The sequence below is a fragment of the Amblyomma mixtum genome, chromosome 8 (assembly GCF_055824585.1).
Source record: "Amblyomma mixtum isolate Tamu chromosome 8, ASM5582458v1, whole genome shotgun sequence".
In the NCBI taxonomy this organism is placed as follows: domain Eukaryota; kingdom Metazoa; phylum Arthropoda; class Arachnida; order Ixodida; family Ixodidae; genus Amblyomma; species Amblyomma mixtum.
In genome coordinates, this window is record NC_143019.1 from 24786340 (window position 1) to 24805345 (window position 19006).

General features: G+C 48.9%; 1 protein-coding gene and 2 non-coding genes across 3 annotated transcripts; all 3 read right to left on the bottom strand.

The window, feature by feature from the left end:
• Positions 1–1813: 1813 nt before the first annotated feature.
• Positions 1814–17810, bottom strand: LOC149331740 (endochitinase-like). Its single transcript, XM_089555556.1, has 6 exons — positions 17655–17810; positions 16737–16814; positions 5349–5702; positions 4097–4332; positions 3015–3264; positions 1814–2137 (listed from the first exon to the last, which is right to left on the bottom strand). Exons 1-6 carry the CDS (start codon positions 17808–17810, stop codon positions 1814–1816), a joined length of 1398 nt encoding a protein of 465 aa, XP_089411682.1.
• Positions 8950–9021, bottom strand: TRNAQ-CUG (transfer RNA glutamine (anticodon CUG)). Its single transcript has one exon. It is a non-coding gene; the product is annotated as a tRNA-Gln (tRNA).
• On the bottom strand, positions 9034–9105 carry TRNAE-UUC (transfer RNA glutamic acid (anticodon UUC)). Its single transcript has one exon. It is a non-coding gene; the product is annotated as a tRNA-Glu (tRNA).
• Positions 17811–19006: the final 1196 nt, after the last annotated feature.

A 19006-nucleotide genomic window follows, 5' to 3' on the forward strand; every position in this document is an offset into this window, starting at 1 on the left:
AGGACCTAAGCTTCTTGACATTCTGCTCTTTGACATGGAAGGAGAGGACGCTAGCTGCCGCCGGCCGTTGCCCTCGTTTCCGCGAGAGCGAAAACGATTATCGCGCGTGAATTTGAGGAGGACGTGCGCAAATGGCGAGACGAAGCTGTGCGATTGGCCTCTGCTATTTACGCATGAAACGTAAAAGCTGCCCTTTTTTAACAAGATCGTCAGCGTTGCTACAAAAACTAATTCTGAATTAATTTTTTTTCACTCGGTAGTCCTTGGGTAGACCTTTAATGATTATTGCGAAATCCATAGTTATTTTGCTTCAGTTGCTTTTTGACATTGCTTGAAGGTTAAATAAGCTCTTTGCCTTTGGTTACCAAAGTCGAGAGTTAACACCAGCCTATGTAGCCATATGCAAGTCGCACCTAAGTGCATTCGCAAAAACAGTCATCGGCGAATGACAATTAAGATCTGAGTTTACTGCCATTCCCTTTGACTATATTGTTCTAACCATGTCGAGAAAGAAAAAACAAAGGGAAAGAGTGCTTTCTTTGGAGCGGTTTGCTACTTCTCCCGAGCACGGGAAATCGGGGGTTATAGATACACCATTAAAAATTTATGCGCCCGGGGGGCCGACGCTAAGTAAAGAATTTTGCCTTTCTTTATGCTTCCCACGCAACCCTTGTTGTGTGAATTCGATACTGCCCCTTAATTTTACCGTCTGACGTCACTGTACGCTCTTCCCGCACAGGTGCAACCCACTGGGAAGAAATGTTGAAATCGGACGCCGCCGGCGCTGTTCCCGTCCATCTTAGTCAACGTTGGGTCATATTTGCAATGATATGCACTCAAAATTTTACAAGCAATGTTAGCGAAACGTCATTTTTTAGCAGCCGTTTCGCAGCGTACTGGAATGGAGTGACAGGAAAAAGGAGAAAGACGGGAAAAGAGTGCTTCAGGAAAGTTTGTCTCTGTCGCAGCTAAGGTCGGAGCTAAGGCGATGAAGAACTAGCTCCGACAGCGTTGGGCCTCCAATCGAGCTTTTATTGCGCCGGGCCTGGTGCCAACGTTTTTTAGAGCGGTTCTAAAAAAATGAAAAACATCGCTTTTAGACCGCCGGTTCTAAATAACCATCCACTGGAGCCAAAAACTGTTCGGCATCTACTGATAACCATTTGATCTAAACGCTTCAGAAGCATCCCTTTTTTGGGGGCAGTAGTTCAACTTCACGCCATCAGGCCAGTTGAACAAAAATTCCTTTTTGGTCGTCTCGTATTTACTCATACCATATGTACTCACCGAAATTGGTATCAACATTGGATATCACTGAAAAATAAATACATTACTCCTTGCATTGAGCTGAGAATTGTTTTTCCAGCTCATGCGAAAGGGTCCCTGCTCTAAAGTCTACCTCTAGGCCACATAACCACAGATAATACACTCTCCTGCTACAGGTGCGCAAAGGAAGAAAAAAAATAAGGTGAAAGAGGCTGCTTCAAATAAGCCAATAAAACTCCTCATTAATAAAACTGAATACTCTCAATAAAAATTAACGTGTGTGCGTCTGTTCCTGCGTCCTTGTGTTGTTTGCGTTGCTTCAAGAATGGATCATCATTAAAGGTAACATACGATGTGGTCCGAAACAACAATGCATTAAATGTTCCTTGTTGCTTCTATTAGATCTACCCCCTTACAAGCATGGATGTTCTGAAACCAATAGCTTCCGTTTAAGCATCCATTGGTGCCACTGGTTTGCACATGAGCAGTGGGGGAAGAAAACGGGCAGTCTCAGTTACGTCTCAAGTGTCACAAATCACCGCCGTCGCTAGCCCTTTCTAGCGGCTGCAGGGGGCGCAGCAGACCGGTCGAGCGATCGCCGCACGTGATTGGTCAGGCGGTGCTGCTCTCCGCAGCGACCCCTGGCGTCGTCGGAGTGCATTGCGAAGAGTACGACGCCGGCGAAATGGCGCGTGGCGTCGAACATGCGGGAAGAGTTCGGCCCGAAACCGGCCTGCCAGAAGCGGTCCTTGTGCACCACCTGGCAATCGCCGTGGCGCGAGTAGTGGTGCTTGTAGCCCATCTTGGCGGTCATCTCGCACATCTGCCAGTAGTTCGAGTCGGTCGCCATTTTGACCGCGGGGTCCCCTTCCTGCGCACATGCCGTGTTAGGACGTTAAACGCCACGTACCATGTATCATAGTCATACCTTCATTGCACCGTTGTCATGACGCTGAAATGTGATCTATGTTTAAGGAGTGAGATTGCTGAACTGTTCTTTGTTTTCCGGGCAAAGGTGGGTATCCCTAAAGAGTGGACAACAATTATCGTCAGCATCCTCTTTAGCGCCGTCATATAACTGGAAGGGAAGCTATATAGCTTTCTTCGAAACTTCGCGGTTGAAGAAAAATCCGTCCTGGTCCGAGGTTTTAACCCGGAACCACAGCCTGCCTGGGGTAGTAGTCATACCAGCTAAGCTTTAACTATGTGGAACAGACGTAAAAATTTTGGATTAACCCTTCAAAAATAAGTGGCAATACCGGATTCAGTCGTCCAAGTCCAAAGCGAGAAATTTTTACAGAGAGACTGCTTTGGGCTCCATTTAATTGGAGCCCATTGGTAGTAAATATCCGAGCTGAAAACCTTTTAAGTTTGTACGGTTCAGCCTCAGACAATTCAGATGCGGTGCGACGCGAAAGCATGCGTGGACGCATTTAGTTACGCGCTGAAGTCGAGGGTTCGACGGCATACCGCCTGGTCAGGAATCATGGCTTGATGAGATTCACTGGTCCATGGTCAGTGACCAGTGAATCTCATCAAGGCAGCTACGCGCTGGTATCGGAGGCCGACAGATGGCGGCAGTTATAGTGACACCCAGGGAAGCGATTTTTTAAATTTACTTGCAGGAAAGTTGGTTCTAAAGACATAGGAGCGCGCATGACAAAACCTGGCTTTTGAACAGGTCAAAATCAGCTTTGTCATGTGCTCTCCTCTGTAGCATAGCTTCATTGCGAGAGAGGGGGACCCACGTGGAAAGAGCTCGAGCTGTTGAGGAAGTAGCTCGCCGCCTCGAAGGTGACGCTGAAGAGAAGCCGGGGTGCCATTGACCGCTCGAAGTCAGGCATCGTCTCCCGGAGGTCGGCCAGGAGCCGCGACATGCTCGGCGCCCGCGTCGCGCCGTTCAGGGCGAACGGCATCGGGCAGGCGGCCGCTCTCTCCGGGGTAGGCGTCAAGTCATGCGTGCGTAGAACCACGATGTCCTGCACCAGCGACAGTACGCTGCGTCCCCCCGCGGCCACGCCGGGAATCACTGAATGAACCTTATACCCTACTCTTCGTAGAGTAGTGCTTAAATAGATTAATCTCGTCCTCCAGTCCTCTCTCTTAACGTCCTCACGGCGTGGTTCAGGTGTTCACCCTGACCCATCGCCACCATCACAGGGTCCGGGAGCGTATCGATAGATCTGCTAGTGGGGCTAGAGCAAACCTACACCTAAGTGAAGAAAATGCCCATTCAAATGGCGCTTGTTCGCGTACCTTTTCATTTGAGCGTTTAATCTTCCGTTGCAGGCTGCTAGCATGAACGCTCTTCTATCAAAAGTTTGCAGCGAGTGAGAGATGAAAGGTAATCCCAAGTTTGCAATGGATTGCAATGGATGCAATGGAGGTGCCCTTTGGAGGGCTTGCGCAAGTGACTCAGCAGACACTTTGCGCCGAGGACCCTCTATTGTTCTTGACGAGTGTGGGTGTCTCAGTGCGTGATATTATACTATGTACACTAGCACAAGTCACGTCGTGTCTTATTAGTATAGTCTGGACGTTAATAGCAGCAACACGAGTAAGACCCAAGGTATCTATGTCTATAGCTGGACACGCGTTGCGCTTGTCCTGTGCCCGTGCCCAATTATAAGCTCTGTAACACACGGGTGTCGTTAACTACACGGGTGTCTCGGTATCAAGAACATCCATGCTATCAAAAGCCTCACACATACAGGAGCCCTGTAGTGTACCGGCTGCTCTACCAATTTGGGGCCCAGCTTTTAGCCTTGCTTATCGCTGCACAACGGAACCTATATGGCAGAATAGAAAAAGAAAGGGGTGATGGACAGACCTGCTGGGGGACAGCGGGCCGTAGGGCTGCTCCTTGTAAAAGGAGACCACGGCTGACACGAACAGGCCCATCCGGCCCAGGTCGTCACGCATGCGCCCCATGTGCGCGAAGAACTCGGCGTCCGTGGCCGTGGATGTGCGGTGCGACCGGTAGAAGAAGATCAGCCCGTCGAGCTGCTTCGAGTGTAGCCACTTGCCGGCCACAGAGCTCAGTTCATTCGGGGTGGAGCCGCGCACCTGCGTCAGACCGTTTGCATAGATGCAACAGAAAGCGACGAGACAGTTGGACTGCATCTCGTAATGCACCACTGTAATGGAACGCCCACATAAATAGCGTCCGGCGTCAAGAGAGAGCGAAGTCCGCCATACATAACGGCTCCAGCTCTTTCTGACGCAAAACCCGGGGGCGAGGCGAGCGCGATCGGTACAGACCCGATTTCTGCTGTCAGTAAAACCAGTCGCTCAATAGGAATGAATGTTTTCCTCGCCGCCTCGCTTGTTAGTACATACCCGATGGTGCGTTTACATGCTTAGGGTATATCGTGCGATCGCGTGAACTGTTCTCCTTCGTCGTGTACCCTATGCTCCACAAACATCCTTGCGACGTCCCTATTCAGTCTAAACGTCTATGCCGTCAGGTAGCAGCTCTTATTCGCCCCACATATATCAGCCTTTGAGGAAAATAACAGGACCAACTTGCAGCGGTCTGCCCACATTATTCTGAGACCACACAGACTATAATGCTCCGCAACTCTGACGGCGTGAAGCGGGTCACTACCCTAGCTAGCTTTCCAGAGAGAGGGTAGATCTATTGGAGACATATTCGGTGTACAGACCCGATCGCCTCTCGAGCACAATTATTATCAGTGAATGTCAATATATCTCTTTTAGAATTTTTGCTTCATTTCCTCATCACCACTTGAGCGCTCTGGACAGTAATTAACTATACTCTGGACGAGTGCGATTTGGCCTCTACACGTAACACTGCCAACACCTCTCCGAATTTCTCACACTCGGTCCGTTCCTTTTGGGGTGCTGCTTTCACACGGACCTACAATACTTCCAACGGGCCCCAGCGGTGCAAGTGCTCGTTTCCATGAGATCTTGCAGTTCTGGTTTCATATAAAGCTGATCGCATATATCCTCCTTCGACGAAAAGTAACGAACATATGACGGCCTCACCCTGCATCACAGGGAGTAAAACATACAGCCATAGCTTCAATAAAGGGGACGCAACACGAAGACCCACCCACCTGGTTGCAGAAGACCGCCGTGGTCTGGACGCCGTCGCCCAAGAGCGCGTACAGCGGCAGGTTCGGATAGCGGAGTCGCAGGGACGCGAAAGCGTCCACCCCGTCGGGGCCTTCGTCCTCGGCTCGCCGGTAGAGAACCCCGCGCGCCGTCAGCTGGACGCAGCAGTAGAGCACCACGGTGCACAGCGACTCCGGCACGTCCCGCAGCGAGTAGTCTCCGCGACCGGGCTCGAAGACGCACCACAGCTGCCGGCCGGAAGAAGATCTGCCCGCAGTCGATGGGTCACCTCCGAGATCGGGGTCATCCACGCGACCTACGCTCTCAGAGTCGTCGTCTGCGTCCTGGTGCTTGCGCTGTGTGCAACCGCGAAAATAATTCAGTTACAGCCATACAGCCATAGCTCTTAAACAGGGTTGCAGTCGCAAGTTGTCATATATGGTGTGAAACAGGCGAGCTGACTCTGATGATAACACGCAGGTGAAGATTTGGCTGTGGTTCGTGGCGCACCCTGTAGATGGTGGCGCAAATTAATTAGTGATATCACTAATTAGTGATACCATTAATTAGTATTTAGCAGCGTGGGGTAGGTAGACTTGCGTTGGCAATACACCAAATCAGGGGGTACGAGGTGACATGGGATGGTGGTGAAAACATTTATTTAATCATAGGGAGAGGTGTTGGGGGTCGTGACCTGAAGGGACACGCCCTTTCAACCACTAGGCATCATTTGCGAGCAGCGAAGCTAGTCGCCAGATAGAATTTGAGCAGCGATTGATTCGAGGGAAAAACAGTGGGCTAAGAAAGTTTTCAGTTACTTGTGCATGAGGAATATCGACCCAAAATGGAGAAAGCGAACTATAAAATTGACAAGCAAATGTCTTAACAGCAATGCGGCCGGGCGGAAGGGGGTGGGGGGGGGGACAGGAATTTTCGGTTAAGAAAAAGGTTAAAGAAGCAGGGGGGGGGGGGGGGGTCTGTTGAAGATACTTCCGATCAATAAACAGCAAACTACACCGTGCCGGTAAGTTTGCTATGTCCCATGTGAATCTTTTTCTGCCGTCACATCCATGATATTGTTTTGAAGCACAGGGACTTGATTTGGATTTTGATTATGAACACGCAATTCTCTCAAGCGAGTAATATCTTACTTAATTAAACCGTTTATTCTGCGTATACTCAAGTGCGAACCTGCTGACGTCAAGAGACGGGGCAACCACAGCTTTCGTCGGTGTTCTCTGTACCTTTGTCATCATTGCAGACTAGCCCATGCAGCCGCGATGCCTTGTGGAACCATAAGCATTCGATACAAATTTTAACATATGCTTTCGTTCAGTACGCGGGGCGGGGGTGTCACTGTCGCGTTCCACAAATTCGTCAAAGCTACTCTTGCAAGCCTTCAGAAATGAGCATCAGTTCTCCCTGCTCCTCGCTAACACCGACAGCGTCAGTGTCGCAGGCAGGCGAACTGCCACAGGCGAAAATGCTGGCGTTCGCTAGCACGAAGCAATTTTTAAAGGAGAAATGGCATCTACTGGTCTTAAAAAATCGACACGTTACTGCCATACTGCCAGCCTTCCTTTATGTACGTATGTCTTTGTCTCAATTGCAATGAAATAAAAACAAACAGACATGTTAATATGGAAACTCGGTCAAGGCCTTGAATTTCTTTCGGTATATGCGTATTTTTACTATATGCGTTTAGAGCACTTTTACCAAGTTAAGTATGGCAATGGAGGCTTGTATCGCAAGACCCCGGATGGATGATGAATGGACGGATGGAATAGACGGACGGACGGACGGACGGACGGACGGACGGATGGATGGATGGAAGGAAGCTATAGCAGCGTACTACCTTGTGAAACGGGATGGCGGTAGTTGCCACCTTGCTCGGCTTTTCCCTCCACATATTTCTTTAAGAAATCTGTCAAATTTAATGGTATTTGCTATATGCATAAAATTCGCCATTCTTGTTTAATTAAAATTTTCAATCTTGAACGTGTATCCTTACATCAGCTTCTGAGCCACGAATCGTCCAGTCGCTTTTTGCTAACTTCTACCGCAGATTAATTCTCATGACCTTCGTTATGTCTGAACCGTAGGGCCTCCGAGAGAGTGAGTGGGCTTACACCAACATCTGGGTGGTTACTTTCTCATTCTAGCGCAAGATTTTCGATCATTCCTACAAATTTACCACACTCTGCACATATACCATTTTCTTGGATAAATTTCTTTTTGTATAGCTACGCTTTCTAAATACACCCTAATCTATCCTAGCTTCAAAAAGTAGGTCGCTCTCTCCTGAGTTTTATCCTGATTTGCCTTTCCCAGTTTCTATTCAATTCTACAGTGTTGTGGCCGCAAGGCAGTGCGCGTACCCGTGAGCGAACAATGGTGAGCCTCTGTGAATTCCTCGAACAGGCGGGCTTGACGTCCCGTCTGTTCTCCGCCAGGTAGTTACGTGCAGTGACCTGAACGTTCCGCGCGTGCTACCTCGGACGATGAACAGCTGGACGTCCCCACTCCAGCTGTTTTTGTGCTTCGTGTGTGCGCGTGTGATTGAACAGTGATCTCCCAGATCTCCACGCGCGTGCGACCTGTATATATGTATATGATTACCATGTAGATATGTAAATAGATTCATTGAAAGTGTACCCCTCCCCCTGTCCTTTCTACTGTCTCCTCACCCCTTTTCTTTCCCTTCTACTCTCTGCCTGCTATCCTTTATTTCGCTGCCCCAGCTCAGGTGCTTCCAGTCGCGATAGTAGATGCCGGGGCAGCAAACATTCTTCTACCTTCCATATCAGATGTCAATAAATAGCCACTACTTCTACTACTACATTTCTCTTGAATTAATCTAGTTTTTACCTTCTGCACTTATTAACCTGCTGTTTAAATCTCATCATTTATCCGTCCTACTGCTTCCTGCATAGTTTCCTAGTCCTTTTCTGCCACTTGGAGTCAGCGCTCCTTCTGCACAAGTATTTATACACCTTAGAGGCAATTTCCTCAGGCGTTCTTCATTTAATAATTCTTCTGAGGTTTCCGCGCTTCAATCGATGCCAAGCCCATGTCCCCCTGTACTGCCTCGTTGGTGTTCATTTTTTTTTTTTCTGTGGGCAGCTAGTGCTAATCTGCCGACATCTCTCCGATTTATTTCAAGCTCCGACTGAACTTTTAACTGCCCTTAGGCACAAAAGCCCCTTCCCAAAAGTAAGCCCTGGCGCCGTTTTTTCTTTCCAAATACCAAATGAAATCGAATCTTTATAAATTATTTCCACATAAGCCCAGGCACATGAAAAGGCTTCGGGAAAAAGCGGCCCTTTGGCTTTATTGTTACTTGTTATTCATACTTGTTGTAGCCGTATAATGCTCCATGCTTCCTTATAGCGGCATCTCTTCGCCCTTTGGTCCTAATAGCCTGTTCATGCATTTCCACGAATTTCTGGCCTTAATTTAGCCATTCCATTGATATTTGTGCTCTGCCAGTATATCATGGCGTTGTATTGTAAGCACCTGATCAGTGGAAGCATTGAAATCACCAGACCTGACCTGACTTAGCAGTTTCAACAAATGAAGGAAAAAAAAAAGTTTCTACTTCTAAGGTCTCACCGAGATTCGAACTCGGATTGCTGGATTCAGAGTCCAGAGTGCTAACCATTACACCATGAGACCGCAAAGAAACTCTTCCGACGCCGGGAATCGAACCCGGGCCTCCTGGGTGAAAGCCAGGTATCCTAGCCACTAGACCACGCCGGAACTGATGGCGCCGTTACATCAGACACGAACTGCATCACACATCAGAGCGTGACCTTCACGGAACAAAACTGGAAGGCCAAAAAATGTGCGTCTCGCACGGACGGTTATTTATGACCAACATTCTTTAACTTAATGCCTCTCTCAAGCCAAAATACTCTATTGTTTTCGCATGCAGTTTTTTGTTTTCCCGCTAGATGGTGCAACAAGCTCGCGTTCTTGGACTGCGAAAGTTAGCCCGCGAAATTCAACCAGTACAGCCCTAGATTCTGCGTTCGCTGCACCGTGGTTCGCTGTGACGCTACTAACTGAAAGATGCAGAGTCCTGTCAAATATTTTACTTTGTTTTTCCTTCATGGAAGGCATGCAGGTGCGGAGTTGACAAATGTTTGTGGGTGCGCTGTGAAACTTGGGTGTAGGGGGCGGCGACTGAACGCGACCACACGTTTAAGCGTTCCAGAAAATGATAACGGAACACGGATTAAGGTGGAAGTGCGGCCAGGAACATATTTGGAAGGTCGTAGATGTGGACAGAGGGGTGGATTCACTGTTGGACAACCGAATGTCGCACAAACTGGAAGATATACGAAGACGCAAGATGCTGGCAGCTCTATAAGCGCTTTATTCTGAGCTCCAGTACGTTGAGATAGGTGGCTCACACTCGGTTTTAAGTGCTGTACACCGTTTTCCGACCACAAATCCTTGTTTTCTCATTTTTTCAGCAGCGCACGGGTAAGCATTTACTTGCAATGCCCTCTAATCTAAGAAGAACGCTCTGAAAGCTGCAGACCAACGGGCAAATAACATGTTGGGACCGGTCAGTGTGCATAGAACCAACACGCATGCACGGAGATTTCCTGGGCATGCGCAATTGCTACTGTACCCCCCACATGCGACGCCATACAGGATTCACGCCTTGCTTGAAAGAGAAAGGCAGAACCGAACGCCCACGTCAGGCAACATCCTTTTTTTTCTATCAAGGGTGGTATGCAGACAGACACGGCATTGAAGTTTCAGGTACGCACTCATGTATTCACGATAAATTCATGCATAACGTTTTTTTCTTTTGTTCTTGCCCAGAACAAGGCTGAGCGCTTGATATCTTTTTTCATTGCAGAAGCGAAGCGATCGAAAATGGCGAGCAAAATCCATTCTGCGCAGAATTGTATAAGCTCCGGCTTTTCTTCGAGGGCTTCACTGCAGGGGGCCATTTAGTCTATATCGCCGCTTGAGCCGGTCAGTGAATCGACATCCTGCGCAGAACCGATCGAATGCAGTCACAATGAGGGCCACCAAGCCACCATTACGTCTACGTATCGCTCTACGAACATTACACGACAAGCTTCCTTTATTAATTGGTTATCGTGCATGGAGACCAGATTTTTTTACCCTCGCACGCAGGCTGCGGACGCGCGCCTACTCTCGACGCCAGTCGCCATCTGTCGGCGCGCGCGGCCCGAGGGACTGCGGGTCGCGCCGGCGCCGCGCATAGAACGCATGTTTACGTGTTCGCTTCTGCCGTTTTGTGCTCCATCAGCTAACGTATGAGGGTGTGTGCTGTGCGTCACTACTCACATTTGCCCTCTTCCAGACAGTGCTGCGGTTATCTTGTGCGCAGTTACTCGTTAACGTGGCATCCGAGGGTAGTCGACCAGGTAGTGTACCGACTGGAAACCGGCACTTCGAAGCAGATTTCTGCGCTGTCGTGTCGTTTGTTGTCGCCTTTTACGTGCGATATCATCTATGATAATTTTATGCATCAGAATATAGATCTATTGATTTGACTCAGTGGAATAGTAACTGGATAGGCGAGCTGCAGACTGAAGGTTGTCCCGACGGAGCGCGTGTTTTCGATCACTAGTACGTGTTCGGCATCCTTGCGCTGAGCTTGCTCTTGTTCCCATTAAACACATTTCATGCACAGGATTGTAAGCACGACCGCTACCGAATCCAGCTGCTTTTTCCGCACATATGTCAGAGGTATATGGGGGGTAAAGGTTTATCTATAGTATCTTTCTGCTGTTGGTATCTACCTTAGCTTGGTTTGGTTTATTAAGGTTTTACGTTCCAAAGCGACTCAGGCTATGAGGGACGCCGTAGTGAAGGGCTCCGGAAATTTCGACCACCTGGGGTTCTTTAACGTACACTGACATCGCACAGTACACGGGCCTCTAGAATTTCGCCTCCTTCGAAATTCGGCCGCCGCGGCCGGGATCGAACCTGCGTCTTTTAGGCCAGAGCAGAGAGCCGTAACCACTGAGCCACCGCAGCGGTGCGGTATCTACATTATTCATAGGAAAATATGCGCGATTTCATTACATTTTCCACACTTAGCCAAACGCCTACGCAACGCTCTCACACGCGGCGAGAGCTCCTGAATAACATAACGCTACTTCGGACCTCAGAATTAGTGAAAGCTGGATTAGCTGCTCATATATCTATTCAAGCTTTTATAAATTAAGCGAAAGTACGTTTTTATGCACAAGGTTGCATAAACCATGACAAAATTTGTTTTCTGTTGGCGCTGCGACTCAGTTGAGCTCACAGCGGTAATTTGTTGATAAACTGGCGCGGCGACAAGAAAGCCGTTTGTGGAAGGGGGGGGGGGGGGGGGGGGCTTTATGGCCGGCAGGAAGGAATAAGAGTGCATGGGAATTGGAACTGCATACTAGCCGCACACCTAATTCTTGATATTGAATAAAAAGTTTCTTTGCGGTGGAGCACCAAGACGGAATTCGATATAAGCACGAGCGCGTTCTAAGCGCCGGCACAATTAACCTGAATGTCAAACTAAATGTCATTAAAACGCGTCAATGTTATCGCTTTGATAACGTAAATACTTCCTGCAACACAGCCACGCAGCGGAAGTATGCTCGACAATGTTTTTTTAGCGCCCGAAGCGCGGCTATATGCAGGCGCGGCCGCGGAACTGCCGCAGCCCCGCAGTCCCCAAAGAAACGCCCGCACCGCGGCGCGCCAGTCAGTGCAAAATGGCCGCGCCCAGGAGAGGCTAAAAAATCTGGTCTATACGCAGATCGGATATGATATCGAAGTTTTCGAGGTCTATCCAGAGTCATCGCTGCCATAGGACGAATTTCAGTTATCACGTGGCCTCCGAGATCACCAACGTCGCTCGTGACTCGGGATTAATCTCGGAGGCCACAATTATCATTAAGTAGTCAGCATGTGATCCCCCAGATGGCACTAGACGCAGCGGCATCAAATGATTTTCATTATCATCATGCGGTAAAAACACGAATGAAGCCATAAGCCTAAACTCGCATACTGAATAGTCAGGCCTGTTGTTAATTGGAGGTTGGTAGGAAAAAGTTACTCAAACACCTCAGGTTCGCACAATCCACCGAGAGCGATTGCGGAGCGCCTATGGACGACGATGCGCACTGAGTTTCGGTAGCATTCATTGTTTCGCTACAGAAGCCATCTATCTTTAATCTTAAAAAAAAAAAAAACTCTGGTACACGACGCAGAATGAAAGCGGCATTTGGAAACCGCCGCGGTGGCTCAGTGTTTATGGCGCCCGACTGCTGACCCCCCCCAAAAATTCAGGGGGGCACTTTGTTGACCTAAAGTGCGGTGAGGCAACAGCCTTTAGCGCGGTGTTGCTGCTTGTACCACTTATGTGTGGTTAAGATGTTGATTAAGTACACAACCGCTTGTGAATCTTAATTGCTGAAGACACTGCAGGGCGTTTGGGAGGCATCCGTCTGATTCGACGCCTTTCTGCAAACACTCTCCAGCGTCCTAGACAAGAAGTACATACGCGTTGGCAGGAAGTAGCGTAGCCATTAGCACGCTCGGCTGCGGAAAAAGATTTTTCGTGCAAAAAGATTTTTTTTCTGGTCTGACTAGAAAAGCGTGACACCTCTGCTGACAACCTTCTGTCGACAACAATGAGGCATTAAAGGCTTTCACCTTAAAAGACGCGGGTTCGATCCTGGCCGCGGTGGTCGAATTTCGATAGAGGCGAACATGTGCTTTGCGATGTCAGTGCACGTTGAAGAACCCCATATAGTCGAAATTTCCGGAGCCCTTCACTACGGCGTCCCTCATAGCCTGAGTCGCTTTGGGACGTTTAACCTCAATGAACAAAACCAAAGCGGCGTTTGCTTATTTACATCTGATAGTCAGGGGATAACTGTCATTCGGACAGCCGAATAAGGTTAATTGTTTTTTAATCAAAACAAAATCATTTGCATTGTTATTTCGGGTCTTCACACCTTGTTTTCTCAGCTTCTTGCGACTGTGAGGCTGTTCTCAGTAGTCCTTGTGATTGCCATGGCCATTCGCGAACCTCTAAGCATTTAGTTTGTTTTAATTGATTTCACTGTTAATTGAAAGCCGTTAATTCCCATCGAGCTGAATCACAATTTCCTCAATGTGCCTTATAGAACTTCCCGTGTGAGAATTATCAGGTGTCCCACTTAACCCTGTCACTTTTTCGTTACTTGTCAGAAGAAATATGTTTAAGGTCTCAATTTCAGACGTGATCACCACAGGGGTGCCCGTCTGAGTCTATACATACATACATACATACATACATACATACATACATACATACATACATACATACATACATACATACATACATACATACATACATACATACATACATACATACATACATACATACATACATACATACATACATACATACATACATACATACATACATACATACATACATACATACATACATACATACATGCATGCATGCATGCATACATACATACATACATACATACATACATACATACACGTTTGTGCAGCATACATGGCCAGGATAAATTGCGCTAATTATTTACCAAGCCTTCCTTAGGGCCCAACTAACCAACCAATAAGAGGTCGAATAAGAGGGTTCGACTGTCGCTGTCAGAGGGGGGGAAATCTGACTGTGCAGCCTGCTCGTGGCCCCCCCCGCCACCGAATACGGGCCGGTGTAGTTTCGGCTACTAGGCTTTGTTTCGGTGCAATGCTAGCAGTGGGGATGGGATGGCCGGGACCCATCCTCTGGGGATGCAAACCCCCAATGAGAGTGGCAGCGACTCCCAGACGACTGTGAGGGCCAGTCGTGCACGTGAGGTCCGATGCCTGAGCGGAGGCAGGCCTCGGTTTATACTCAGGTTGGACCCACGAAATCCGGCCCGGAAGGCATGTCAAAACGCCAAAAGGTTTTCAAATACATGCTACCTTCCTTCCTCTGCGCGCGGGGGCGTGCAAGTCTGGCTACCGACGCGTCGGTTTCTGGTTACGGAGAAACCAGGTCCGCGCGGGGGTTCATAGTGGCCAGGCTCTGAGGACCGCCGCCTCGGGGAAGCGGCCTTAAGGCCGGCCGCAGGCTTAACCGCCTGCGGGATGCCGGGGGATGAGGGCTTAGTACTGCCTCGTAAGAGTCTGGCGAAAACCGAAGATGTGTGGAGTACCGGTGGAGTAGGCCCGGGTCATCTCATCCTAAGCCACGTTCTTGGTTAGTGGCCCGGTCGCCCAGCCTTGAACACTCTCTCCTCTGTAGGAGAAGAGTAAGCTAGGGGAGGAAATAAGTGCATGGATGGTTGGAGGAAGCACAGATGGACCCCCCCCCCCCCCCCCCCCCCCCCGGAGCGACCAGTGCTGAGGCCGCGAGGCCGTTGACGTTCTGGGCCTCCACGGGCGATCGGGACTATCACACATACTTCCGGTGTCCGAAAAACCGCGAAAAACCTTCGACGGCTAGTAGCCGGCAGGTGGGAAAGGCCTTCTAGTGTGCGAGAGGAGCCCCAGGTAGCTACTGACCCCGTGTTAGGTTTTCCTGTCTCCGACGGTCGGAGCCCGTTGCGTATGGTGGGTGGTCGGGCATCCCGTGAGTGGGGCCGCACCATTGGGCAATCTCGATGCTCTCCCTGTCCTGGCCAGGCGGGCCAGTAATGGAGTCGAGATAATTGAAGGATCAGAGCAAAAAACTCGCTGTCCCCATTCCCTTCCCACGTCCCATTTCCCTTTCCGCTACTTCCCAGGGGAGGTCAGGGGAGCCTCCCCGGGCCCGCTCTCTCGGCTGTGGGTCGCTAATGTAGCATTTTCCCTAATATTTTATTTTTCCACCCACGGGTGGTCAAATTACAACTTGCCTACGGGCCTCCTCTTTTATTTTTCAATTGGGTTAAGCCTGTTGTGTGTAAACGGTGCAGGCAGGGGCCTATTATTTTTATTTCCTTTTCGGTTGCCCCAACCTATTCAATGTCGCTGTCAGAGACCATAACCAAAGGGTGGTGCTCTTTACCACTTCTGTGCCCTAAAAGTGAGCCAACTTGACCCTGATACCACCTGAGTGGTACAGCCCGCTCAAATAAAATAAAATAACACAAATAACAGTGGAAGCGACAGCAAAAGGCTCCCAGTTCTCCGCACAACAAGAGTTTGGGCTGTTATTGGTTACAAGAGGGAGCCACGTGACCTTATGGGGAAAAATTGAACACAGATCGGCTAGAGAGACAATGAAAAGGGTAGTCGCGTGATGCCGTGATATTGCAGGATGCTCAGTTACCGACGCCAATGAAGCCGGAAACCCGGAAAACCTTGTTTGATACGTGATCGCTTGGAGACACAAACATGAATAACACATCGCGGGCTAGTTGGTTCATCACAAGGCAGAACAGCGCAAGCTACACAGGGACAAGAAAGTAGACGAGACACACACAGAGCTGACTTACAACTGAAGGTTGATTTTTCTAGACACTTCAGTAAATACACCACAGCGTCAAGAAAATAAAAGCAACCGAGTCTGATAAACAGTCATCGCCACCAGAAATCACACAGGAGAACTCCGATCATCCAGCTACCGATAAGAACGGCAATTCCTTATCTATAAGGGCTATGGAGGGGGTGCTGACACAACTTTCTTTAAGATGCGCGATTTTCACGGCTTCAATGATTTCTCGAGTGGTTTTGTCATCACACCTGCCTGGAAGTGTCTGGAAAAATAAACCTTCAGTTGTAAGTCAGCGCTGTGTGTGTCTCGTCTACTTTCTTGTCCGTGTGTAGCTTGCTATGTTCTGCCTTGTGAAGACACAAGCATGAGCTATATATTTGTAGGTGCATGTTGCCCGGTTACAGTGCTAGATGACGGACCAGCCTGGACGACTGTGAGCGTGGGGGATTTTCCTTCTAAATGGATTACTGTTAATACTGGAAACGGTGACTTGCGATCCGGCTGCACAAATATCGTGCGAGTGCATGCTAGCCGTAGTAAGCAATGCCTCCACTAGAACCCAAGGTCTCTCCCGAATAAAAATGGCAGCAAATTGTTCTGCCTCCTTAAACCGACTGAAACTTTCGGTACCCGATACGGCTTACGTCGCAAAACATCGATGACGTGCCGTGAAGAGCTACCATGCCACATAAAAGGCGTAGTTAAGCTCATTGTTGTCTTTGCATTGCGCTTGTAATTCTGGACAGGTCGATCGTTTAGCCGATTAAGTTTAACAATGGACGAGGCCAGAGTCTCTAAACGAAGCATAGCAGCTATATTGTTTGAAAACTGCTCTCCACCGTCAGATTGGCGGTGAAATAGGCAAGTTGTCGCATTTGGGATCAACGCTCATAGAGCAAAGCGTGTCAACAATATTTTCTTTTGTACTCACTTCAAGGAGGCTCTTGAAAGAAATCACCTCGTCCGGGGTCATCCTGGTCGGACGGAATAGCGCCAGGACCAACGCCACCTGCGTAAAAAAATAGAGACCGGAGTCAAATAGCTCTCACACAGAAGCATCAGGGAAACAAGCGTGTGAATTTAAGCACGTGCTACGTGTTGAACTGTATACGCAGCGGCTTTTCACCATCAAAGAACCCCCTAATGGCGTCCACCGATTCTCGTGACCCTGCTAGTGTGACAAAACAGGGAGTGATAGGCGAAAGGGGAGAATCACTCACTTCTGTGGTCGGGCATAGACCCCTTCTCTGCGTTGTTGCTCTGCTCCCTGCATTTTCAAGCTAGCAGGGTCATAAGAATCAGCCGACGCCATTGGCTGGAAGGTGGTCCCTCGACGGGGAAAAGCCGCTGCGTTCTTGAGTTGTATCCGGCTATAGTGACTACTGGAAACAATTTCTCCTCGAGGGTACTGGCAACTTGCTATTCAATATCTCAGAGTACCTGGCAAATACACTCCACCTCATCTTAGCTATTTCACTCTCGTGGTCCTGATATGCGGTCGCTCTGGTCGGATACCATACAAGTACGAAACGTTTTTTCCCCGTCAAAGAACCCCTTTCCAGCCAATGGCGTCCGCCAATCCTCCCCAATGGTAATCGAAACTCCCTAGGACGTCCCATGGATATCCAAAACGTCCACAGGACATCCAAGGGAGCTTATTGCCCACTGGGTCGTGACCCTGCTAGCGTGACAATGCAGGGAGCGGCGCGACGATTCAGGGAGGTGATTATCCCCTTTCAAGCAGCCTACGCGAGCCAAGGAGAGCTTGGCTCGCGTAGGCTGCATGGCCGTAATTGCCCGTGGTTCTTTCTCCATACACCAAGGCAATCCTCAGTGCAGGTGAACTCACCTGAAATGCCAGCACCGCCGCCGCCACGCAGAAGACAATCATGGTGCGTTTGTGGCTGCCCAGGCGGTGCAGGGTCGGACGGCTGGAGCACTGGTTCCGCTCCGAGGATTCGACCAGCGCCTGCTGGGAACCTCCCATCACTGCTTCCAGCTTCATTGCGGCACCGGCACTGGTTAAGGCGTGCTCCTGTTTACAAGGGTTCGGACTGGGCTTCGCTGGTCCCTAGCTGCACGCGGTACGGGCTTCTTCTGAGCGTTGGTGGTGATGATGATGTCCTCAGGCTTATCGGCACATACCCACAGTCGGGGGTTGGCCTGGGTGCATAGCGGATACAAACGCACTCACGTGCAAGCACTGGAATATTTGGATATTTTTGGGACTTAAAGCTAGAATTTGTACAAAATAAAAAATGCGGAAAAGAAAAAGTAGTGAATTCACATTCTAGCAGAGGAATCTACCTGATGTAATTACATAGTCGTTAATATAATTGCACACTGGTTTGAGCGCATATCCCTTAGCGCTTGCCCGAAGGAGATGGAGAATCGGAATAGATAGAGGAAGCCCTATAGTCTAGCGAGCGAGATTTCCAAGTAAATTCTGCGGAGAGGAGCGAACCGCCGGCAGAAGAGGAAAAAGTGATCTATGGGCTGAATTTAACCACAAGGGCCATTCTATGAGGTGAACAACAACAACAACAACAAAGGTCTTCTTTTGCTTCATTTATGCCTCTCAAATATGAGCGATAATGGTGGCGTTAATATAGCAATGCTTTTCGAAATCTCTTAAACTTTTCGCGGGATATTGTTGGTTTTGATGCACGGTGAGCAGTAATTTATTTATTTATTTATTTATTTATTTATTTATTTATTTATTACCTCAAAGGCCCCGTTTGGGGCATTACATGAGGTATGGGCGGATTACATGCAGATTATATGAAGATTACATAGTACGTAAAGATTACAGGATACATAAAGATTAGGTTGGTTTAGGTTTAGGTTTGGTTTATGGGGTTTAACGTCCCAAAGCGACTCAGGCTATGAGAGACGCCGTAGTGGAGGGCTCCGGAAATGTCGACCACCTGGGGTTCTTTAACGTGCACTGACATCGCACAGTACACGGGCCTCTAGAATTTCTCCTCCAAAGAAATTCTAGCCGCCGCGGCCGGGATCGAACCCGCGTCTTTACAGGATACATAAAGATTACTGATTACATAAGGATGGCCTCAATATTTTTCTTGAAGTCGATGCAGTTGACGATGAGTACGCTTCCGGCGGCAGATCGTTCCAGTCCTGAGATGATATGACAAAAAAAGAATGGAAATGAGATGTAGTTCTTGCAGCGGGTGGGTATAC

Coding starts and splice junctions, on each gene's coding strand:
- LOC149331740 (XM_089555556.1), bottom strand. CDS start 17,810: ATGAAGCTGGAAGCAGTGATGGGAGGTTCCCAGCAGGCGCTGGTCGAA. Junction 16,815..17,654: donor CGGCGGTGCTGGCATTTCAG/GTGAGTTCACCT, acceptor TTTTTTACGCAG/GTGGCGTTGGTCCTGGCGCT. Junction 3,265..4,096: donor GGCCCGCTGTCCCCCAGCAG/GTCTGTCCATCA, acceptor GGGGGGACGCAG/CGTACTGTCGCTGGTGCAGG.